Source organism: Oryzias latipes, chromosome 17, assembly GCF_002234675.1.
Source record: "Oryzias latipes chromosome 17, ASM223467v1".
In the NCBI taxonomy this organism is placed as follows: Eukaryota; Metazoa; Chordata; class Actinopteri; order Beloniformes; family Adrianichthyidae; genus Oryzias; species Oryzias latipes.
The window spans coordinates 28,398,882-28,424,726 of record NC_019875.2 but is presented as its reverse complement, the minus strand read 5'-3'; the positions used below and the strand labels follow the sequence as shown (position 1 = coordinate 28,424,726).

General features: G+C 38.5%; 1 protein-coding gene across 2 annotated transcripts in view; it reads left to right on the top strand.

The window, feature by feature from the left end:
• Positions 1-2,983: 2,983 nt before the first annotated feature.
• Positions 2,984-25,845, top strand: part of rock1 (Rho associated coiled-coil containing protein kinase 1) — a 48,085-nt gene continuing 25,223 nt past the window's right edge. Inside the window, exons 1-7 of one of the 2 annotated variants that reach the window (XM_011487013.3) lie at positions 2,984-3,895; positions 20,310-20,391; positions 23,237-23,337; positions 23,798-23,935; positions 24,044-24,219; positions 25,350-25,434; positions 25,682-25,826. In XM_011487013.3, coding sequence (XP_011485315.1) covers positions 3,803-3,895; positions 20,310-20,391; positions 23,237-23,337; positions 23,798-23,935; positions 24,044-24,219; positions 25,350-25,434; positions 25,682-25,826 — 820 coding nt within the window. In that variant the 5' untranslated portion in view covers positions 2,984-3,802. The remainder of the gene's footprint in view (positions 3,896-20,309; positions 20,392-23,236; positions 23,338-23,797; positions 23,936-24,043; positions 24,220-25,349; positions 25,435-25,681; positions 25,827-25,845) is intronic. The other variant, XM_011487016.3, reaches the window with a different exon arrangement.

Below are 25,845 nucleotides of genomic sequence, written 5' to 3'. Positions count from 1 at the left end.
AAAATGATGGCACCCATAACTTAATATTTTGTTGCATAAACTTTTGAGGCAATCACTGCAATTAAACTGTTTCTGTATTTGTCAATGAGCCATCTGCACCTGTCCACAGGTGGGACTGTCTTTAATGGTACATCTACTAATATTGTGAAATTTAAAAAAAAAACGTCTTCAGGAAAGATATTTTAGATATTAGATATTTTTTCTTTCAATTTAGGTCATTTACTCCCTAAAATAAATTGAAACCAAGATTAAATCAAACTATGATTTTAGTTTTGATCGTTCCAAAGGGACCACTTTTTTTTTTTTTTTTTTAAATAACTGCCTATAAAAGGTGGCCAAACAGTTTCATTTTGTTGCACAACCTTTTGAGGCAATCACTGCAATTAAACGGTTTCTGTATTTGTCAATGAGCCTTCTGCACCTGTCCACAGGTATTTTGGCCCACTCCACATGAGCAAACTGCTCCAGTTGTCTCAGGTTTGACGGGTGTCTTCTCCAAACAGCCTGTTTCAGCTCCTTCCACAGATGTTCTGTTTTACCGTACCTTGCACAACTTCAAGACACCCTGTGCCAGATCCAGCAAAGCAGCCCCAAAATAGAACTGAGCCTCCTCCATGTTTCACAGTAGGGACAGTGTTCTTTTGGTTGGATGCTTCATCTTTGAGTCTACGAACATAGAGCTGATGTGCCTTAGCAAAAAGCTCCAGTTTGGTCTTATCATTTTCCCAGAAGCTTTGTGGCTTGTCAACATGCATTTTTGCAAATTTCAGTCTGGCTTTTTTATGATTTCCTTTCAACAGTGGCGTCCTCTTTGGTCGTCTCCCATGAAGTCCACTCTGGCTCAAACAACGATGAATGGTGCGATCTGACACTGATGTACCTTGATCTAGGAGTTCACCTTTAATGTCTCTGGAGGTTGTTCTGGGCTCTTTGGATACAGTTCCAACTATCCATCTCCTCCATTTGTCTTCAATTTTCCTCTTCCAGCCACGTCCAGGGAGGTTGGCTACTGTCCCGTGGGTCTTCAACTTCTGAATAATATGTGCCACTGTTGTCACAGGAACTTCAAGCTGCTTAGAGATGGTTTTATAGCCTTTGCCTTTACAATGTTTGTCTATAATTTTGTTTCTAATGTCCTGGGACAATTCTCTCCTTCGCTTTCTGTTGTCCATGTTCAGTGTGGTACACACCTTTTCACTATTTGTCTCCCTTTAAATAGGCAGACTGACTGATTATGGGTTTGAAAACAGCTGTGATGTCAATTAAAGGACATACCTGAGTTCATCATGACCCCCTGGGCAATTAGTTCTCAGTCTTTTATGGACGTAGCATCATTTTTGTCCAGCCCTATTTCATTAGTTTGTTTTTTTAAATAATTCTGTTAACCAACAACTCAAAAGTAATGGCTGATTTTGATAATTTAATTTTCAATAAATTTTAATTTATTGTTACTTTTGAACGTTTCAAGTTATTTCAGTGAGCATTGTGGACTTTCTTTAACCGAGGGGTACCAACAATTTTGTCCACCACTATAGATCAAAGGAAAAACAGAATGAACAATGGCTTAGTAATAACAGCTAAGGTGAATATTCTATAACCTTTCCTAAATTAAATCATGACTGGGATTAGGATGGTGAATATTTTTTTTTCTAATTTTCATTGACTGTAACAGTTTGTCAGGTTTATATTAGATTTCTTTGGAATCTATTTGGAATAGAATTATCATCTTTTTGTTTAAATTTTTTTGACAACATGTCCGTTTTCTGATGTTTAGAAAAACTGGGCATCCCATTTGGTTTTTGGTAGTGGCAAGTGCCAACACTCAATATTTTAATCATTATAATTCTTTATTGAAAACATAACACAGATTTTCAATTTTAGTAAATTAAGGGCTTTTTTGTTGTTACATTTTTATTTTCTACCATCCCTGCTGCTTTAGAAGAATATCAGTCAAAACGTTTATTGTCCATTTAAGATTTTTAAATTCCTGCACATCACTGACGCTCAGAATGGTTTCAGTCAGGCTGCACCTTTTGCCTGGACAGCTGTTTATCCTTCCAGGCCAAATGGCCAAAGCAGATCTTTTAACGCAGTTACTTACTGATTCTGATATTGTGCCAACAACATTAGCATGTATATCCTTAAAGTAAAAAAATGTAACTAACTAAATAAATAATAGAATAGAATAAATCTTTGACCACATAAAGGGGAAATTATCTTGTTACAACAACTATTAAAAACAGAAGATGGATAATAACACTAACTACACTTGAAAGAAATGATGAAAAATAAGAAATAACAATTTTAGTAATAACAATATTATTAAGAGCAATATTATTATTATATATGATAATAATAAAGTTGACTGCAGTGGTACTGTCTTTAATGGTACATCTACCGTACTAATATTGTGAAATTTAAAAAGGAATTTCTTCAGAAAACAATTTTGGTCATGTACTCCTTAAAATAAATTGAAACCAAGATTAAATCAAACCATGATTTTAGTTTTGATCGTTCCAAAGGGGCCACTTTTTTTATTTTATTTAAATAACTGCCTATAAAGGTGGCCAAACAGTTTTATTTTATGTGTTTATTTATGCCATAATATGCTTCTAAGGGTATACATAGTTATCTATACAGGACGAAAGTAGAATATTGACATAAATTCTAAGCATCAATATGATTTACCATTAAATTTGGCATAATTGGACAAAGTAAATAAGATTACATTATTGATATGACTTGAAAACAAAAGGAACAGATTATGATCTGATTTTCAGAATGCATAAACAGGGCTATTGGAATCAAAATGTTTTAAATCTCAATAACCTTGATAGTCATGCTTAACTCTACCCTATCTTTATTATTGTACAAACTTTTGTAGTTTTCTGTCAAAACTAATCAGGAAATAGGTCTAAAATCAGGAGCACGCGGGCGCTCTGGCTCCCTGAGACATCGACGTGTTTCCTCCGTTCAATCTTTGAACGCGCCTCGGAGCGGCACATGCGCAGTACTTGACATTTTGAAGTAGCTTCTCCGGAGTGTTTGAACAGGAAGGCGGACATGTTGGTCAGGCTGTATGAGAAATTCGGTCACAGTCTGCGATTGTATTCCGAAAAAACAACATCCAGCCAAGTTGGATCGTAGTTCTACCCCGCGGAGGAGTTCCGGCAGCCGGACGGGAACTATTCGACGGGCCTTGACAGACACCGGGGCGAAGCGGAAGGGCTGCCGTTCAACGTTCAGCGACTCCTCGTTTTAAACTGTTCGAAATTTGGAAGAAGCAGAAGTTTTTTTCTCCACCACTTCTACTTTTGAGCTGTCAGAATCATTCAGTCGTTTCCTCCAAACTAGGCCTGCGAAACATGGAAACGGGCCCGGACTAGCCAACTTTCAAACATTAAAAAAAAAAAAAAACTTTTCGGGAAGATTTTGCACGAACGTGTTATTTGTCTTTTGTTTCGATGCAGCAGCGTTTTAAGCCCTTATCCTCAGTGGCATCCTAATCTGTCGCCGCAATTATCTTTGCACGGAAGTTGTTTGCCACTCACGGACGGGAAAACATCTTCCGACTTCGACAATCATGTGGCGTGTCCAGTGCCCCGTTAACGTCTCGATTTTTTGTGGAAATTTCCGGAGGAGGATGCATTTTCTCTGAAGCGCGGTGGAAAAGTTTGCGCGAAGAAAGGGACGTTTGGCCATCTAGCTAGCGCCGCGGCTAACTGCTAGCCATTCCACCGCCTCGCCAGGGAGCTCTTTTTTTGTTTTTAACTCAACACGGGGGACTAAGTTTGGCAGGAAAATGTCCTCCGAGATAAACATGGAGGGTCGGTTTGAAAAAATCGATGCCATGTTGAAGGACCCAAAGTCGGAAATAAACACGGATTGTCTTCTGGTAAGTAAAGTCTGTGTAGCTTGTGAGCTAGCCAGCTAGCTAACAGAGCGCAGTGTGCGGTTCAGGGTCAGCCTACTCCTCAGTCGGAGCAGAGCTCTGTCTTTCTGTCTGTCTTTGAGACCAGCGGTTTGTCGGCGCTCGAACCCCCGACACTGACAGGTCGATTAAGTTCACACACTTCGTCTGCCGCCGACACACATGCGCACCAGAATACAATAAACGTTGAATGAGGAGGACATCACATTCATCTGTCTGTGTGCCTTTTAGCTGCTGTGACTCATGTTTTCTAAACCACCGGCCCTCTAAATGATGAAGCTTTTGACTCAGAGCTAAAACAGAGAATTAATGAAAAAATAGGACAAACTTGTCACTTATTTCCAGCTGTTTATGTGACAGGGATGTTGAATTGCTTAGGGATTGGCCACATTTAATAAATGACTTCACTTTTAGACAGTTAAAAACTGTAGATAGTTTTACATGCTGTTATCTTAGTATGCATTTATTAATTCTTTTCCTGTTTCTCTTTCTTTATTATAGTCTCTTCTGCCATTTTTTTCCCCGCTTAACTCCTTCTACAATTTTTCAGCTATTTTAACCATACAACTGTTAAAATGTTCAGCTCTTTCAGCTTTTTCCAGCTGTGACTTTTGCTCCTTCAAATCCCTGAACTTTTCAAGATATTCCAGGATTTCCAGGATTTTTGCCTCCATTGAAATACATGGGGAATCCTTGGTGCAGAAGCTCGCTGGTTCGATACCCGGCGCTGGCATTTTTCACAAAAATATCTGTTCTGTTATTGTGCTGTTTTCACTTTATTTATGGTCAACGTTGACCATTTCTGTATTTTATATTTTTTATGTGCCAATTATTACCCTTTAAGTTTAATTTTCATTCAGCAATAGAGCATTCAACCCTGTATTTCCTTCTGGAAATGCAGCTCCTTCTAGTTTTTATCGGTTTTATCTATATGATTAATCTGTTTCTACTCCTTAGATGTTATATATGTTTTTATCTTTGATAACCAGTGGAGTTATTTTATTTTAGTGTTGACCATCTCTGCATCTCTTAAGAAATTTGGTTTAAGTTTTGGTGAATGGATGTTCAAAAAAGGGGGTCTTTTCACCCTGGGTCTGTATCTTTCTATTGATTTGTTTCCCTATTTTTTCCATGTATGATCAAAATCCTTCGATTTCTGATTATAGTCAACACTGGAAAAAGAGCTATGGCTGCTCTATCCGTAAGCCAGAATACCTTTAGATGAGCAAATCTTTAACTCTTGTGAATGTTTTTGTACTATATGGTGTTTGGATACTTCAAAGTGTTTTTTTCCCCCTTATTATATGCATTTTTTTTCTAACCTTTAAATAGGTCGGCCTGTTTTGTAGGCTTTCTATAACCTGCAGGCATCAGGTACATTTTTGCTGTTCTACAGTCTAATAGGTGTCAACCCCTGAATTGATCTGACTGATGATAAAGAGAGTCTTGGGAACTGACTCACTGTGAAGTGAATGCCAAGGGAATGTTGTTGAGTCAAGGGTTTGTTGATAGGAGGAGTATTTCAGCTTTAGCGACAGTGACAGCGAGTGTTTTCACAGGGATTTGGCTCCCAGTTACTCATGGAAACTGTTGTGATCATATGCTCGGTGTTATTAGTGCAAATATCTTGTTGGTGATATGTTGACATTTGCTGAAATTAGCCAGGGCCTGACACGGTCACACCTGTTGTTTGTGGTTAAGTTGCAACAGATTTAATGAATTGGCTGCTCTACTTGATTTCATTTCAGTAAATATTTTAGGGTCTCCGTACTGCAGGTCTGTAATTTTTAACAAATTACAATATGGTGGTTGTGTAGGATCCATGAATTATTAGATTAAAAACAAAAGAGCATCAAAGCAGGAATTTGGTTTGTCTATTTTAGACCTGCCCACCTGTGAAAGACCCCCTCTGATGGAAATAGTGTTTTTGGTGTATTTTTAACATGTTTTTGAGGTATTTTTCTTACGATGGATGACACGTATAAAGAAAATTAAGCTTGCAATTGCATTTCTGAGTGTTTCGTTATTCAAATGGTGAATCAGGAGCAGACTAAAATGTCGTTGGGCCACCAGCTCCTAGCTCCCCTTCCACTTGTACACGACTAGATCCATGTACGTCTGTTTCTTCGTTTTGCTGGTTAGCTCCAATATTGCTCGCCATTTGTCAATGTTAGATTGGTGGTGTGAGGTAAGCTAGGGGGGAAAGCACATAAATGGAGAGCTCTCAGTAATGGGGAGCGTAAGGAGGGGGTTTCTTCTCACCATCGGCCCCCCCCACAACTCAGAGGCAAATTTCAAATGAACTGCTGCTCTGCAGAAACTATGTCCTAGAAAACGACATTTTTTTTTGGCTAAAAACAACAATCATACTTAAAATGCAGCTGGAAAGACTTTGAAAGTGGATCAAATGATGATTAGAGTGGGTGTTTAAGTTGTTAAAATGCATCTTTCTCTAAAATGAAAACCTCTTTAGTCTTAATGGCCTCATTTGCTTTGTTAGACCAAGCCCTGAAAGTCACTCAGAGTGCAGCCTCTCTGCATGTTGAACGCCAAAAACCTGTGGCCACCATTCCCACTGGCAGACACACACAAGGGTGTTGTTCATCCTTTTTCGCCCTCTTGCAATCTCCTCTGATCAATGAATGGAGCCTTTTGCTGAAGCTCTCTCTGCTGCCACCGTGGAGCTCCACCCACTGTTTAATAAAATTCCATGCTAATCAAATAACCTCTTGTCTTTGACTTTTCTGGAGGTTCAAGTCCGTCCTAAAGTCTTTTTGCATGTTCAGAGGGAGTTGGGACCCGGCCGGCTGCTCTGAGGTGGTAGGGTGTGGGCTTCACTCCTCTCCTCCCATAACCCAAAATTGTGCAGACTGGAGGATAAAGTCTCGTGTTACTGAGGGCTGTGAATCAGGACATTTAAGTCATAAAGCGCCATGAGTCATGGCGACCATTAGAATTCACAGCGGTGGTTCTTTTTTGGTTACAATTCTTTACCTGCGTTCCACTTGACATTACAATGAAAGTTTTAACCGTAGAAGCCTGGTCTTTGCTGCTGTATGATTATATTTAGCCTGTATCTTACAACACAGCTCTGACTCTAGACAGATATCCTGTTATCTATATTTTGTTTTCCAGTCTGGTTTCTCTTATCTTCACCTTTTTAAGTAGATCCTCCTTGTTGCAGAGCATCTGCATATCCCTTTCCTCCTGTCACGGCTCTAGGACTTGTAAAATGAGATGTGTTCATCAGCTGGTACTTTAGAATGACAGGTAGATACGGGAACCTGTTTTGAACTGGTTTTTCTTCTACTTGACATACATCAGGAGCTCCTGAAATTGACTTTTGTTCGACTGTAATACCACAGATTGATTAGTTCCTAGTTCTTCATCAGTCTACGATAAACTTTTACTCTGACATTTAATTTTAAGTTTTAGAAATACAAGATGTACAGAAGTATGAACATACTGAAAAGTACCTATAGGAAGCAGCAGGGCCAGTAGACCTGAACCATGGAATGACATGAACGCCCAGTATACTTTACATGTTTGAAAGGATTAAGAGTGAGCTGAAGTTGAAATTTAACGTTGGCCACAAAACAAGTCGTTTTCTTAAGTTATGCCGGTTGAAATATTATAGAAACAAATATTTATTAATTAGATTTAATGTGTTTGATGGTTTTGTAGGTTAGAACAATCCAGTTTATGCCTTTCAAAGTTAATTATTTTCTACAAAACAGTCTATTATCAACGGGCACAACCAACTATAGGTTTTTGTGACTTTTACTTAATCCTTAAACGTCTTTTAAACCCCACATTCTTACTTTCTTTTTTCTTTTCTTTATTTTAAACGGTTGATTTGCTGAAATCCAACCCGAATACCAGACAGAGCTTGGTTAATTCCTGCCTTATATTTTATGAATACCTGCCGTCGTTACAACAACCTTCTCCTTTAATGGACAGATTAAACTCTAAGATGATTTCTTCCCTGATTTCCGAGCTGTCTCCCATTGATTCTTGGTTTGTTAGCAGACTTGTAAAAACAGAACAAAAAGTATCCGTAAGATGGAAAAACCCCAACATGCTCTGGAAGAAACACAGCAACTCAAGAATTAATTTAGCACGTTTGGAAACAGGAATTCTTTGAATGTTTGAAGTGAATATTTTATCGACAAACATTTGAAATGACAGATTTTGGAAAGCATTTATTGTGAAGGCAATATGCTGCCTGGTGCTGCTGAATTAATTCACTTCTCAGTTAAGTTGAGCTGTTCTGTCATACCAATATATATATTAATATTTGTACATTTGGTGTCTTCCACCTAACAGTGGTGGAAAATGCATTTGAATATGTTATAAACTGTAAATAACCTTGACTTTTTTCCGCCTCCACTTTCACGACTGTCTCAATAACGTAATAAATGTTGAAAATATGAGAAAATGTTGACTTTAGCTCGTGCTGGTTTGCGGCGCCTTCCGTCCGTGAAACCCGGGTTCGACTCCGGGCTGCTCCCTGTTCCCTTCTCTACCTCTGCCGGTTCCAAGCCCGGCTTGAGAAGGTTGCGTCAGGAAGGGCATCCGGCGTAAAACATTGCCAAATTTACCATGCGACTTGTTCGCTGTGGCGACCCCTGATGGGAGAAGCCGAAAGTGGAATCAATGTTGACTTTACATTCTTCACAAATGTGTTACGCCCATTTGATTGTGAGGTTATTTTTGCACATGAGAGATTGTCAGGAGAACCCGCAGACATTGGTCTGGATATTTTTACATGTTGTTTATATTTGTTCATCACACTACGACATCATGTGCAGAACATTTGCTTTCTCAGCATGAAACACAGTGGAGCGGAGAGGAACAACTTACCAGATCACTGATAAAGAAATTAAATGATGCAAAACCTCTGAACATAAATGTTGGGGAGTTAGGGAGTGGACAACTTTCTGAAAATAATTGCGGATAAAAAGATATATCTTAGATGTAGATTTGCTTTTGTCCTCTTACAATAAATTATGTTGTTTTCTTGTTTGAACAGCAACTCACAACTAGAGAGCTGTTTTTATTTTTTTGATCATCCTTTTTTTCCCTTGACTTACACTGACTGATTTGCATTATTGTTAACAATTTTCTTTCTTCCCACCGTTGAACCACTAACATTTGTACTTGGTGTAATGTCTTCCAAGCAAGCCCCCTTCCTCGCACTTTTATCCAGCCATGCAAACGTTAGCACGAAGCCAATGAGTGGATGAAACGGCAAAATAAAGTTCTCATGGGAAATGTAAGGATTTCGCTTTAACCCAAATTTTATTTTTTTCATTTTATTTTTACCCACCAAAATGAACAGCAACGCATTTTGTAGGTCTTAATTTAGAGCCCTGGTTACAACAATCACTTTACACAAAGTCAGTTTATGCCTTTTTTCTGTCATGATTGTGGCACAGTGAGGGGTTTCATTTTTTGTCATTGCATTTTTAGGTTTGTTTTGTTTTAATGTCATCTGTGCAAGTGGAGTGTTTTTTGTTTTAATGTATTTTGATTAATTATCCATCTTGTCTGCAGAATTGTAGAAAGTCCATCTCTTCTAAGAAAACCAAGTTGATGCTTTGCTTGTTGGCACATTTACTCTGATTCCATCTCACCTGCTTTACATTGAAAACATCTGCATCAAAAATTGTTTTTGTAGTGTTGTCATGACTAAAATGTCCCTGAGGAACACATGCCAATACTTTGAGGAGTTTGGTGCGGAAGATTCTCGATCAAGTTCAAATGTGAGCAGTTACAATGTTAAAACTACAAATATTACTGTCAGTGTTACACATCTAGCAGTCTTTCCAGATTGATTTTTTTTTTTTTTTTTGGTGCATAAAAAGCCAATTTTCTAGCTCTGAAGTTTAGGAGGACAGTTTTGGACATCAACACATGAGCCTTTAGGTACATATGAATGAAAACTTTTTGTCCTGCGTCGTGTCAGAATTTGAGTCCTGATTGGATCTTGACCAAGAAGAGATGGACATCAAAGAAATTATGCGATCAGGTTCTGAAATCAAACTATTTTTGAAGCATATCTGTGCATTCCTGCTGAATTGAATCCGAAGCACAATCTATGTGTGATGAGATTTACTAAACATTTCTGTAAAAGGGAGTTGGAATAGTTGGTCCTCTATCCTGGAATAGGTGAGCTGTGGTTGATTTGTCATTAATGCAGACAACTATACTTTTGTAAAAGGCAGGATAGGATATTTTGAAAAGGTGATTGGGAGCTTTCATTTGTTCTTGCTAAGAAAAGCAGTACATGGCTACATTTGCCATGTTTTTCCAGGTTTAAACATTGGTGTGCTGCACTATTTCCATTTATAATCTCATGTGGAAGTATCTGTCTGGGATGTTTGCTTGCTGGAGTCTTTGATTTGCCACCCCTGGATTCAGTGTCAGAACCGTTTCTCCAGACGAGTTGTTAGATATGCGGTCTTTGTAGGTAATAAGTAGGATACTGTCACTTTGCATTACCAACAACAGAAGTATCTGAAAGTGCTCGAGGAATAGTTGAAATAACTCAGGTTGTAGTCTTACTGGAGTCTTTCTCAGTGAGCTGAAGTAGTAAACGGTAAAGTGAGGAACATTTCTGTCACACCGGCAGCCTGAGCAGTGAGGAAGTGATGTGGTTTTTCATGACTTGAAACTGGGCGGTTTGTATGATTTGTGTTTGTGTTAGTACAACCTTCAGTGCTGTTTGTCTTTGTTTGCATAGCAGCCTGAGCGGCCGCACAATTGTTCACGTGTGGAAAGCGTTTTGTCTTCACAAGATTGTAGACAACCGAGTGATTTAAGTTGAGTCTTTCATTATAGACCACCTTATGCAATGCTTCAGAGTTTAAGAATAGGTAAAAGAAGCATGAAGGATATCTAATTATTGTTTGTAACTCCTTTCAGTTCCCACTGTAGCATCTCTCCCATGCACAGACAGGGTTATTACAATTTGAACTGGACCTAATGGTCTGGCTTCATGGCATGACATTCAGAACACTGCCAGGGAGGGTATTGTGTACATGAAAGCTAGCTTTGTTATATTGTACATTTTAAAGTTAAAACTGAGGCCACATATAGGGAAATTTACAGCCAATTCCTTCTTTTTTTTAAGCACCAGATAAAACATGAAGTCTGGAATATCACCTGTGCTGTGAAGGACGGCCCTCTTAAGTCTGATTCACATAACACTCATTGCTACTTCTACTTCTTTTTCCACCTGTACTATTTGATTTGCACTGTTGCATAGCATTCATCTCCACCTCTGTTTGACATATCTGCTGGCTTGACAGGTACTAATACAGATGAAAGAAGGCATGTGTGAATGGGTGAGAGCGAAAGAAAGAATACACTGCTGCTAACCGAGCCTCCTGTCACTCAGCTAGTTTTGTGAGGCATGGTTTCTGTATGTCAAGTACACACCATCAAAGTACTAAACTGCTTCCCTCTGGTCTGTGTATTTTAATAAAAAGGCAACCGTGGTGTTTTAACATGGAGGCTTCTATATCAATAAAGCAAAATGACTTTGTAAAATCAGATTTATTTAGCTCCTAGAGCTCGTAGAGTCTATCCCCAGCTTACACAACACTGTGACTTACTTACTTGCTGTAGATTGTTTTGGATGGATTTAGAAATTGGTGTTCATAGTCTAAAACAGAATGCATAGCAGACTTAAAGTTTTATCTACACTTTTGAACCACCAGCTTTGTGCTTATTAGCTTTCCCCTTTAGGTTTTAAAACCTAATTTCTTTTATTCTGAATATAACTGGGTTATTATAAGCAGTAGTTTCTTGTTTATTCCGGGATTTGTGTCCCATAAATGACCCGCAACAGGTAAAATCCGCAAAGTAGTCATCTTTATTTATTTATTTAGACTATTATGATGTTTTAATGCCGTAAAACCCATCACCACACACTTTCTACACTTTTCTCAGACACAAACATTTTCACACTTTTCTCTCTTGTTAAAACTCTGAGTCCAAACCTTCATAAAGATATAAGTCCAGAATTATAGAATGACAACAGATTTGCCTGTCAGCAAAGATTTATGTAAATTTGGCAAACAGAACTCATTCTGTACAGGTGACACGACACGTAGGAGATTGATAGACAATTATCTACAGCCAATCAGGACGCAGAACACAATGTATCAATTGTGTAGATTGTGTGTCCAATCACATGTGGTTTCGACCACATTACGTCTGTCTTTTTTTGTTAATTCCTCAAACTCCTTTGCAACCTGAGATTTTTATTGGTTGCGCCCTGGTAAAATGTTGGCTATTCATCTTTTTTAGATGAAATGCCAGAAGTTCTGTGTTTTTAATCCTTTTGGATTAATTTTCTTTTTCTACAGAACATGTTCTTGCTTTGTGTGCGCCTTCTGATTTGACAATCTGACCAACACATTTGGGTCCTAACTTCCCTGTTGGAAGTTGGTCATTGGTGTAACAACCCTTTCTTGCTAAGGGGAAACAAAATTGTTATGGAAACAAAAAGTAGAGTACATGTATTGACATTTTTCCTATGTGTGCTACTGTTAAAACTCACGGTATGATTGTGAGTTCAATTTTTATTTTTCTCTGAAACTGTAACTCCTTTTCCATGCTGTTTTAATGCACGTGAACGTGCCTGGCAGTCATGTTCTGTACAATATTTTTTGTTTTTCTTTACTTTTCTTAATTCACCATTCAATATTGAATAAATAGGCTTTTCTACTCGCATGTTTTGCTCATATCTCAAACTCAAATACTAAATGGAATTAAACTCCAGATAAGACTTTGCTATGGATGTTTTTTCTACTCGCTCCCTTAGTTTTTGTTGAGAACTTGTTTGGCTGCATACCTAAAATAGCTCTCTGACGTGTACAGTCCTGTTAAGGAATGCTACTGTGGCTGTCCAGACTTTGCTGCGGCAGGAAGTTATGCAAACGTACATTGCTGCTCCCAGGCTTGTGATTACGCTTCTGAAAGGCTCAGTTCTTCTGTTTTATTTTATTTTTTACATTTTTCTGGTACTTATTGGTTAACAAAATTGCCCTTTATAGCCAGTTGAGGCCTTGCTAATGCAAAACCTTTTTAACCAGGCCACTCTTGAGGTTTTAAGATGGTCCATGTTAAGCTCATGTTAATTTGTGATACATTTATTGGCACATTTCAGCGTCTGACTTTCTTCCTTTTAGCTGGACCCTCTCAACCCCTTTTTCCCCCTCTCCTCCTGCTCCCACATTTTCCCTTTTTTTCCACCCTTCCTTCGGGGCAGTTGTGGTGTTGCTGCTCATATGGGGCAGCCCCTGTTGATTAGAAACTACAAAGTTACTTAAGCGAATTTGCTGTTTTGTCTGAGCTGCTGATTCATCATACGCTGACCTATATTTCTCTGAAGAAATGAGAACTTCTTATTAGGAAATGTTAGACTTGATGCATCCATAAAGATAGGATGAACCTTACTGCAACCGGTAAAAATAGGTATTTTGCTGAAGTTTTTGAAATTAGATTTGATTTTCAGAAGACCAAATGTAGCTGATTTTGACAGGATTGCAATGTGTCTGTCGGCTTTAATGTCTTTTTATCTGTTGGAAGAACCCTATTGTACTCCATATTCTGTTAAGCTCACCAGTTTGCCCTTTTAGGGATATCTAGCTTGTGGATACAATTTTGAACAGCATAAAAAGAGAGTTTGCATAAAGACAACAGAAATAATCTTACCACAATAGAAATGTATGTGGTTAAACAAACAAAACAAAAGGTAAACCTCTACTTTAAGGTAGAGTTGCTGTAAAAAAAAAAGTGTAAAAGTTAGTTAAACTGTTGCCACTATAGGCATTTTTAGGGAGAATCATTTACTTGTGTTTTTGTGAAGGGCTTTGCTGGTTTCCAAGAACAGTTTGAAGATAGTTGTAGAGGTTTTTGTCGAAGGGGCAGTCTTATAAAGTGACCTGCATCTACACCTTTTATTTAATTCTTCTGACCATCGATACGTATGAATGGATTGACCTTTGTCTATTTGCTGTTTCAGTTTAGTAAAGGCAGACATCAACCGCATAAATCAGGCTAGCTCCCTCATTTCAAAAACGATTTTCACAAAACGTAGCACAAATTGAAGCTTGGATAATTGATGATTTCATGGTATATTTAAATATTTATTATCTCCAAAGATCAACCTGTAAAAAGTGCAATAACAGAAGAATAAATAAACAGCTTCTAAATATCAGGGAGCTTTGATTTTGCCAATGTGCCAGAATCTAATGTAACTGAGCTTATAAATGCTTGTCACCCAAGCCTAGAAAGGAGGGAGATTAAGTTTATCAGCTTGAATTGCTAAAAAATGTGGCAAAGCTGTTTTCCTATTAAAAACACCTGAGAGCTGAACAAAGGAAAAAAACTCCCTCTACCACATACAAATAAAATGAGGTGAGCAGCACCTTATAAAAATCTACCATAATGAAAAAAAAATGGTCATCATCTTTTATTATTTTTGCCTTACATCTAAGGCAAATACATCTCAATTGCATTCAAAAATTACATTTAAATAGACCATTTCATAGTCCTTTGGGAAGAATAAGGCTCCTCCTCTCAGCTGGCATCTTTGGCTGATAAAAGAAACATTTTTTAAACTTAACATGTATCATAACATTACAGACACCTGCCAAACGGTTAAGATTTAAAATACAGAGATATTACCTGGCAGGCTAAAGTTTAGGGGGACAGCTCCTAAAAAATGCTCCCTTTAGTGAATAGTGAATAGTTTCTGCCACTGGGCAGAAAGTGAGCCCTGCACTTTCTAGTTGGGCTGATGTAATGAAGGCAAAGGCAAAGGAGATTTGTACGTAGTTACGTGCGACCAGCACCAAAAAGGATGGAAATTCATGTTGATCACACATAATGTGTGGCAATGCACATTGATGCATTGCCCGCATGTATTTTAAGTGCGTCCAAGGCTACATGATGTTGTTGGTAAAGTTAAAGTCAAACTTTAGCTAGCTTTGTTCTCTGCAGTCGACGCAACCCTTTGGGTTGCGCAATGATCTGCAGAAACAGCCATACTCAGGAACCATTTGGTGTATTTGACCCTCAAACTTAACCGTAATCCTTACCAGAACCCTTTTTCCAGATCTGTGCGGCCAAGAAAGAAGTTCAACACTGGCCGCAATATTTTTTGAAATTTAGGTGCAAATAGTCACTTAAAAAAAAGTGCGAACGAGGGTTGGGCGATGTCCCCTAAATTGGCCTGTCAATGCCTGTTTGCTGTCAACCATCGGGATGGACGATGATATCGTCGGGGGGGGGGGTAAAATTTTCGTTCTTATACAATTGCTATTCGTTATTTTACTTTATTTATTTTTTTCCCAACTAATGACTCATCCGCGATGATCCAGTATAAACTGAGGGAAGTGACTAACGAAAAAAGTACCGAACAAAATAGAAAAGAAGTAGTCCACTCCGCTCACCACACGTCAAGGGGACCGGCGGAGCGCGGACTTACAGCTTTGTGTTTGATGGGAAGGGGGGGGGGGGGGTGCTCTGTTACATGAGCGTTATGTGTGGGAGATTTAAGACTGCGATCCGTCCCGCAGCTCTAGGGGAACGAGCTACCGAACTCAGAACCGGGTCTAAAAGTGTGTGTCTGAGCAGAGCTCGGATCGTCAGCACACACACAGCGCTTGAGGGCGTTATAAGCTTTAAGCAGAAATGTCGCTCAGTCCTTAGAAACCGTTCAAACAATCACATGGATTTGTGTTTCCAGTCGTGTCCCGATTAAATAAAGGCTGATGTTATTCCCACATGTTTACGTGCAGCCAGGATGCAGATTGCAGCGTCACCCAAAGCTAATGTTGTTAGCCCATGTTAGCATACTGCTAATCCTGGCTTCTTTCCGGCTCCGTTCAGAAAAAGCACTGACCACACGGATTAAAATTCAAATGATGAGCGAACAGGTGTTTCATAATAACCGTAACAATATTAAAAGCACGCTTAGAAGATCGTCTCAAATATTACCGAGCTGACATGTCAATGTATATAGCCGCTCGGCGCTGTTTAACATTGTTTTGTACTGAATTGTTACATTCAATAAAGTTTTGGAAAAAAATAGCCGCTCGGCGGAACTCACATCCTCTTCCGGTTTTTCAAACCCTACTGCGCATGTGCGAATGATTTATTCCGACCAAAAGTGTGACCTTAGTGAACATTTGTTATATTCTGAAAACATTTTTCTGGGCCCATCTACACGGTTGGATTCTAATCCGACCATTGATCCCATCAAGATATTTTGCACATGTAACCGCGGCTTATGGTGTCGACTCGCAGCGTGGCGGGGGCGTGGCATCACGATGGTGTCTCTCCATCGGGATGTCACTCACCCATCACGATGGACGATGGTATCGTCCATCCATGCAATATATACCTTGATGAACCAAACTAGCATGCTACTTGCTAGCACTTACTTTAGCACACACTTCACGCTTCCGAGCCTAATTTATCTCTATTAAAATGGCATTTGTATCCTGTGATGATTACTCTTGATCAGATAATTAAGTTGACATGTATTTTGTAGTTGATTGTAAAACATTGCGTCCCGTTTTATGATTCTTTGCGTACGTGTTCGGACCTCCTCAGTTCTTCACTCGGGAAGACTCGATCCATAGCGATGGCGCATGTGTGACATCATGTGTACTTGACGGCCAATCAAGTAATGTATATCAATGCTTCTGACACTCTTTGTCTACGTACAGACACGTCTTACTGTAGCTGACCTTCAAACCTTCACCTCTTTAGGATTTCCTCCACCCACTCCCTGCTGTCACAACAGATCACAATGTCATCTGCAAACATCCTGGTCCACAGACATTCTTATCTAGCCTCATCTGTCAGTCTGTCCATCACCACAGCAAACAAGGAGCTATAAGTTGATCCTTGGTGCAGTCCCACCTCCATCTTAAGCACCTTTGTCAAACCTACAGTACATCTCACCATTGTCTTACAGCTCCCAAACGTGTCCTGAACAACTCCTTCGTACTTCTGTTACTTTATACAGTCTACAGCTCCTTTTTCAATCAGAACCCAGTCAGACTATCGTGAACAAAGTTTGACTATATTTTCACTGAGTGGACTTTAAGACGTGGTGAAAAAATGCAATACAATTAATTCATAGAAACTGTATTTTATAAATATAATAACAGGCATGAAGCCACTTCATATGAAACTTTAGTAGTAGTGCCTTTATAACATTACAGAGTCGATGTTAAGCTAACCCCCTCCCCATTGAGTGCTGCATGTCTACTGTTGATGGCAATAATCCAAAACATGATCATATTTTTGTTATGATTTCATGTCAAAATGAATCAACTGGAGGCAGAATCAGGACAAAAGTGCTATTTCTGTCAATCTGCTCCCCCTTTATTAAATCTGTCCTTTTTTTCCAGCAGGTTTGAATTTGACTTTACATTTGGTTCAGACTACAGGTGACTGACTGAATCCCTTCTTCTCATGGGGGCGTTTTTCAGCAGGAAAACGGAAACAATTAATTTGTGATTGAAAATCAAACATTTCATTGACACGGGGAAAATACTAAAGCAGAGAACAGTGATTGATTAGAAATCAATACAGAAGAAAACAGTTATTTTAATTATGTTCTGACTTCCTCTCTGTCTGCATTTAACGTAATATATTTTTTTAATAACACCTTTATATTTATATATATATATTTTAATGAAATTTTATAATGGAATTATTTGGTTGTTAGATTTTTTTAATCTTTCATTTTTTTTAATGAGATTTTGGTTTCTGAGGTTGTGACCTCAAACTTGGAGCATCAAACCACACGCAGCAAAATTGGTTTCAAGGCTGTTGCTACCGAAATGTTCATTCGATTGCGTTCCAGTGTTTGTCTTCATGAGATGCTCAAGCTAGTGGTAGCTCACAAAACATCTGCTGCATTGATCTACAAACATTTTCACATCTTGTGTTTAGTTGAACTTCGTGTTTGAGCCAATTTCCAAAGGAGCTGTTAAAATAAAATAGTTTTTGTTAAATATATTCCATCATTTGTCATTTTTTTAAAGGAAGTAAAAGCATGGAGAAAAAATAGATTCAAATCAAATTTGGAATGAAAAACATTTTATTTTTTGGCCATGTTGTCAGCTCTACTAACAGCGCTTTGAAATGAAGAAAAAAACAACATATAACTGCAGTTTTTCTAGACAATGATGGATCCAGCAATGCTTTTTTTTGCCTGAGGCCATAATTCCTTTCAAAGCAGTACAAGCATTAAAGCCAATCATTCAAATCATGAGCACAGGTTATGACTCGCTGGGCGTATATATATTTTTTCTCATGACTATGCCAACCACACAGTGCAGAGAACACATTTTTTTTCCTTAAGAATTTTAGAATTTAATATTTGGCAATTTTAATGTATGTTCAATGTCACTGGTGTTTTGCAAATAGTTTTTGATTATGTGTGCAACATGTGCATTTGGATTCTTAGAATTTTGGTTCAACATTAATTCACACTAGGCCTGCATAATATACCTCAAATTTATCGTTATCGCAATATCCAGCTCTGCAATATGCATATCGCAAAAGACGGCGAATATCGCAATAAATCGCAAACTCAAAATGTGTTAAAACAATCTTCTAGCAGCTTGAAGCATTTAACACATCAAATAAATCCCTTTATGCTTTGACCAATCAGATGGACGCCTTCCCATTGTTGACCAATCAGATGGAGGCCTATTATGTTAACCCTGGTCCTGAAGAGCCTCAACCCGGCCTGTTTTCCAGCTCCCCTTAACCAGCTTGCTGTTGATTGGCTGACTCAAGTGATTTCACATCCTGATTGACTGAACACACCTGATTTTGGTTATCATTATCGAGCAGTCTAGGGAGAATTGGAAAACAGACAGGGTTGAGGCTCTTGAGGACCAGGGTTAGCCACCCTGACGTTTGTCCCCCATGTCGATGAGGGTCATTTGGAGTATAATTTTTAAACTGTTGCAATGAAATGGGAATGATGTTTTTGTTTATTTTTCTTTTTTTTTATTTACCGCAAATTTTTCTTATCGCAATATTGATCAGTAATATCGCATATCGCAAGTTTTCCTCATATCGTGCAGCCCTAATTCACACACAATGATGTTCATTAAGAGAGCCTCATTTTACACAGGTTTACTATTTTCCATGCTTATATTTGTGTATTTCCAGTTGTCTTTTGTCGTTTCACAGTGGTTATGTTGTCCTGTTTGTCATTTTTGAACCTTTCATCTTATTTTCTTTGTAACAACCCTCTGTTCTTTTTCTTGTCTATTATTAGAACATATTTTTGTCCGCCAGTCAACAGCTTGCTTTGTTAAAATTAAATAAAAAATAAATAAAAAGCAAACAAGCAGATGAATGCTGCACAGATTCTTTCCAATTCAGTGTAAATTTGTCATATTCACACAAATGAAAGTTCATTTTATTTTACCAGGCAGATTGTTTCAGATCATAATAGCCTTGCCAATCTTCCAGCTGAAAATGCTGCTTTGTCACATGTTTCTATTGGTTGTGTCATGATAAGGAATCTGAATATGTGCTTGAACTGGCCGTGCTCACGGTAACAAACATATTTCTGACTTTAAGGCATTTATCTTTATCTAGGTTCACCTTGGTTCAGCGTTTGACGGTTTTACTGCTCTGTTGTTCATCTGTCTGAGTCAAGATGCTACATGTTTCAAGAAAGACACAGACAAGCTGTTCTTTTTGGTTTATATTATGTGCTTTGAAATTTGTTTGGGACTCATTTAGATAAAGACTTTTGCTTTAAAACCAAAAAGTAGTCAAAAGCAGTTTGGGTTATTATGCTTATCAGCAATTTGTAGTTATCATTACTGAGTTAATTATAGTTTTCATTTGTAGTTCTTTGGAGCAAAGCAGTTTGGGGTTCATTTATATTTTTTACACGTTGAGTTATTGCCGGATCATTTCCAATACTTTTTTATTTTTATTTTGCCATTCTGCCACTTTTCTTGTTTTAAAATAGATGCTTGTCTAAAAGACACTGAGAATTGTGAAAAGTCCTAATTTTCTTCTCTCAACAGAGGCTTCTGCCTGTGCAATCAGTTGTTTGACATAACAGTTACAACAAAAAATATATAAACCTAATATCTGTACGATAAACAATCTTAGATACATTATCCCATCATTTATTCTGAATGACGGACTTTACAACAGTTTTCCAATTGCATTTGTACATGAAAACCAATATCTTTTCTAGATATCGTATCAAAATACCTCTTTGCTTTTTTGACTGTAATTGTTTTTGATGAGTCCACAAGACACAGTTTTGCTTTGCTGCTATTGAACTCTGTTTTTCTTCCTCTAGGATGGCTTGGATGCTCTGGTGTATGACCTTGACTTCCCTGCCTTAAGGAAAAACAAGAGCATTGACAACTTTTTGAATAGATGTAAGTATGTCCCATCGAACTCCTCCTCATGAACTCCAGTGCCCCGTTTGTGTTTGCTCATGTCTATGACGTATGCGCTTTAGATCTCAGCTCAAAGAAGTGGGCTGTTTTTAGGCCACTGCCAATATGTAGGCTTGGACACAATAGGTGTCTGCTGCTTATTGTCCACGACAAAGGGCCTTTCATTAATGGATGGTGACCCACATGATGCATATTAAGGTTGGCTCTCTCTCTTTTTTTTTTTTTTTTATCTTCTGGGCCCCTCAAACTTTGTAACACTCACTTTAATTAAAGCACAACAAAAATATTAATCCACCTTTAAAAACCCTACAACAGGGCTAGTGTAGGTGCTCAGTTTTTGTTTTTGAATATATCCTAAGAACCAGGATGTACGGGTTGCCTGTGTAACCCTGTACGGGTTAACCAGGTGTTCCATGCCCATTATTTCTACACATATAGCAAACACTTATACAAGACTCAATGGGAAAAATAATGCTTTGTTCACGCCAGGCTCGGAAATGCACGTTCAAGAGATAAATAGTCAATGAAAGTACGCGCATATGTGTGTTGACTTTCCACGTTCAAGCTCGCACATTTATTCACAAGTTTCTTAGTCCATTTGTGGGCTCTACGCACACGCGCTGAAAGGTAAACCAGTCAAACTTTGGCCATTCAGGGACTTGGGTTTGGTATGGATGTATGGGTTGTGTCCTTTACGATACATAGAAGTGCCAACTGTTTGTATATTGATCACAAAGGAGAAACTAATAATTGTGATTTGTGTCAGACCGGAATTATATGACAGCAAGTCTGGAGCAAGATTTGCACCGCTTCGACGTGAGGCGCCAAGCCTCTGCCAACTGACATACAGTTTTCAGGTTTGGCACAGTCCAGTGTGAACCGACGCTCAGCTTTTTAAAAAATGTGACACACATGCCTGGTGTGTACGTAGATTAAGGGTGAAGTAGGTGAAATGCAGGTGTGTCGTACAAATTTGTAACCCCTCCTTCGTAGCCTGTTAGTGCTGTTCATGCAATAAGTATGCGCTTCTAATAGGCTCCTGGCTGTTAGAAATGAGGAATTTAGACTATTAGATGGTAGTTTGTGTTGGCATCCTATGGTCGTCCTATGGGCAAACCCTGCGCGTGCAGCATTTGCGCATGCTCACTAAGGGATCACACCTTACTAACGACTAAAGTGTGGCACAAGGAAGCTGTACAACTGCATCACCCGTATGTCATAAGTATGTACAAGTTCCATTATTCTTACAAATACTTTGATACAATTACTACATGCACAACAATGGTTCATTCAGTTTTCATGACGAGCCTCAATGGAACTGCAAGATACACCTGCCCTTCCCTTAAGATGCGGCCACTCTTCTCTACGTCGCCCCAGGGGCTCGGACAATCCAGAAACCTGCAGCTTATGGACGGGTCGGCCGCCGTTCGGGTCTATGTGGCTAAGGCTCTGGCAACGTATGCGACTCCCAGCGGTGATGATGAATCCTTTTCAGGAGGCTTTACTGGGCTTTCCCCTTATGGTGGGACTGACATGAACTAGTGTGGCCAACTTTCAAAGTCAACTTTGAAAAACGCTTTTCCTCAGTGCAAATAATTCTATGGCTGGTTTGCTTAAGGACAAGCCTTTTGTGAGATGAAAGTAAATATCACAATCTTAACTTAAAAAAAAACCCTTTGCTTCTTGAATTGTATTTACATCAGTCAACTTGTGATTTAACAAAAACGGGTTAAATTATTTTAATTTTCTCTTTGGTTGCTGCAAAGTTGTTGTTTTTTGTGTGTGCATATTTTTTATGGAACTCACATATGTGTTTTTAAACAAAATGTCAATTTTCCAGTCCAATAGTGGTTGGATTGTAGTGGTTTCTGACAGATCATATCATGCAAGCACTGCACACACACAAACATGAGAAAAATTCTACTTCCTGTGTAAATGTGAACCACAACTATTGTAAAACCGTGGGCAAAAACTGCCATTACACATCTCCTCAATTATTTTCAGCCCTGATCTTTTGTAGAAGAACATTGATGGATGTGGACTAATGGATTAGCTATCTGCTGAGACACTAGTTCATGGGTTGCCTGAAGGCTTCTCTCCTCTGAATTCTCCTAATGCATTGTTTCTTGATAACAGAGTCGAATCCACTGCACTTATCCTACACAAACACACACATGCAGGCAAAGCGTTCAGGGAGATTTTTTTTTACATACAGCCCAGCAGCAAAAGTAAGTTTTTCCCCATTTGAAATCGTCAGCATGTCAGTCAGAATATAAACTAGTGGATCATAAACATTTCTAACTTTTTTCCAGATCAACTTTTTTTTGTAGCATGTTTGAACTTAGATGCCCCGACACTTTGCTTTTCCATGCTTTCCTGTGCCAATTGTGGCCCATGTGAATTGGAAAATTAGCCCTCTACTACAACCATGACCAAACTTGGCTGAACACTGGATACTATCTTTCCTTGGGGAGCTAGAAATATTGCATTGGAGCAGAGACCAACCCTCAGTAAGCAACAAACTTTCCCCAAATGCTTTGAGCCTTTCAGATTTTCCCTTTTTTTTTTTAGGGGGGAGCAACAGTCTTGTTTCTGTTCAAAACTTGGCAGGTCCCTGGAATGATTTCAGGTTGTAAAAACAGCCACCTTAGTCCTTGATACTTGGTTGGGCATTTTGACGGTTTCTTCTTCTTCTTTTGATCTGGAAATGTGTGCTGTTGGAGATTTGCTTTTTTTAGTCCGTTGCAAAAATGTTTTGAAATGTTTTTTGTTTTTCTGAGCAGTTTATTTTATCGTCTTTATTTTGTCGTCTTGTTTTTCTTAGACAAAGAAACCATTAGTAAAATCCGGGATCTACGTATGAAAGCAGAGGACTATGAGGTGGTTAAAGTTATTGGAAGGGGGGCATTTGGAGAAGTTCAGTTGGTAAGTAATCTACTTTTAGGTACTAATAAAGAGTAAATCTATACATCAAAGTCACTCACTGCTTTATATTAAGAAGACTTGAAATAAAATAAAAAATTCTAGCTCTTTACATTATTTGATTTTGTTTGTTTAGCTACTTAATAGTGACCTTTAAATCATTAGAATTTAAAAGGTTATTTATTCAAACCAATTTTCAACTACTTTATATACCACTTCCCCTTCGACTTACCTGTTTTTTAATATAGTATATATTCATCCTTGTATTTGTAAAATGCTGTCAAAAGTGCTTACTTCTACTGAGTCCTTTTTTTAAAGTGTGAATAAAAAGTTATTTTAGCACGTGGGGATAATTCTAATGTGATACAATCGGTTAAGATGTCCTGCTACTTTGGCAAAATGTCCAAACTTTAGTTTGCAAACAATTAAAAGTGTGTTATGTTGTCATTTTGTTGTACTTCAGGTGAGACACAAAGCAACAAGGAAAGTCTATGCTATGAAACTGCTGAGCAAGTTTGAAATGATCAAGAGGTCAGACTCTGCTTTCTTCTGGGAGGAGAGGGACATCATGGCTTTTGCCAACAGTTCATGGGTGGTGCAGGTATGGTGACCAAAGCCCATTTATCAGCTAAAGATGCAACGAGTCCTGATTATTGTGGGATGGAGAAAAACGTTCTTTTTTATCTTCTTGGTCTTTTCAATCCGGCAGCTCTTCTTTGCGTTCCAAGATGATCGCTACCTCTATATGGTGATGGAGTACATGCCCGGCGGTGACTTGGTGAACTTGATGAGTAACTATGATGTCCCAGAGAAGTGGGCTCGCTTTTACACTGCTGAGGTGGTTCTGGCGCTGGATGGAATCCACTCCATGGGCTTCATTCACAGGTGACAGAGGACATCTGTTATTATATATTTGAAACCAGTTTTTTTCAAAAAATCTCATACTCTGGAGGAAAAAAACATTTGTCAGTCACCAATTCTGGAAGTTGAGAGAGGTCTGTAATGTTCACCAGAGATGAACTTCAACTGTGAGAGACAGAATCTAAAAAAGATGCCCCTGGGTGTCCTTCGACAGCTCTTTGGTCTTGGTCACGGTGCAGAATTTGTAATCTGACATTTTAGGGCGTGAACGGGGGTCTTTTAGACTGATAACAGTTTAAACAGGTGACTTTATACAGGTAACCAGTGGAGGATGGAGGAGCTTCCCAAATAAGTCGGGACTGAATTCTTGCTTGTTTCTAGGAGCTCAATACTAATTTTCTGCACCATTATACAAATAAAATCTTTAAAGTCCCATGCCGATTATCTTTTCATCCACTTTCAAGCATTCCCATTGACCTTTTGACCTTTTAATTATGATCATTGCGTTTTTAGCTTAAATCCAAAATCGTTTTCCAGGTGGTAGTTTCTGCTGAGCGGCAGGAGTTCATTAGAAACTTTGCCTCTGAGTTGTGGGGGGGCCAATTGGCACAGAGCAACTTCATTCCCGCCACACATTATTGAGAGCTCTCTGTTTACACACAGCTTATGACCCACTCAGTGTAGGTCACAAATACAATCATTAACGTACTGCATTTTTTCATTTGCGCCCGATTCTGAACAATTTCAATACAGAAATACTCAGAAATGCAAATTTGAGCTTAATTTTCTTTAACTTAGTTCTCCATTATCAGAAAAAATGCCATGAGAACATAATAAAAACACCAAAAGCACTATTTTCATTGCAGTGGGTCTTTAAATATCAAGCAACGTGATTTCCTGGATTCATTTTTTTTTCTGTCTCTCGCAGTTGAAGCTTATCCATGAACATTACTGACCAAACTCATCTTTCTAAGTAGGACGACTTGTAGAAACGATAAGTGGAAAATAATAGATTGCCCTATTGTGGGTGTAGAATTCAGTATTGTTAATGGCAGTAATGCCCTTTTAGTAAAGAATATCCAGAGGTTATTAATAACGCCATAGGTTTGCAGCCCGTCTTGGTAATGCTTTTGAATTTGTGTTCATTTTAACAGGGATGTGAAGCCTGACAACATGTTGTTAGACAAAGCAGGTCACCTCAAGCTTGCAGACTTTGGGACCTGCATGAAGATGAACAAGGTAATCCTTCATATGAGCTCTGACAAAAAGCATCAAAGTTTCCTCTGAAACCTGTAAATAAAATAGAAACATGAATCTTTTTTTTCCATGTTAGGGCTATAATATTCTTTAGATATGAACATAGTTCTGCTAATTATTTCACAAAGAATATACATCTTTGCATTGAAGAAAAATGCAACGTATACTTACGCTCTGCTCTAAATGATGGTACCATGACAGACCAAACAGACGTGTTTTTCTGCTTTAGGATGGAATGGTACGATGTGACACAGCAGTAGGAACTCCAGACTACATTTCCCCTGAGGTACTAAAATCCCAGGGAGGAGATGGATATTATGGCAGAGAGTGTGACTGGTGGTCAGTGGGAGTGTTTCTCTTTGAAATGCTAGTTGGTAAGTTGTTTTTTTTTTA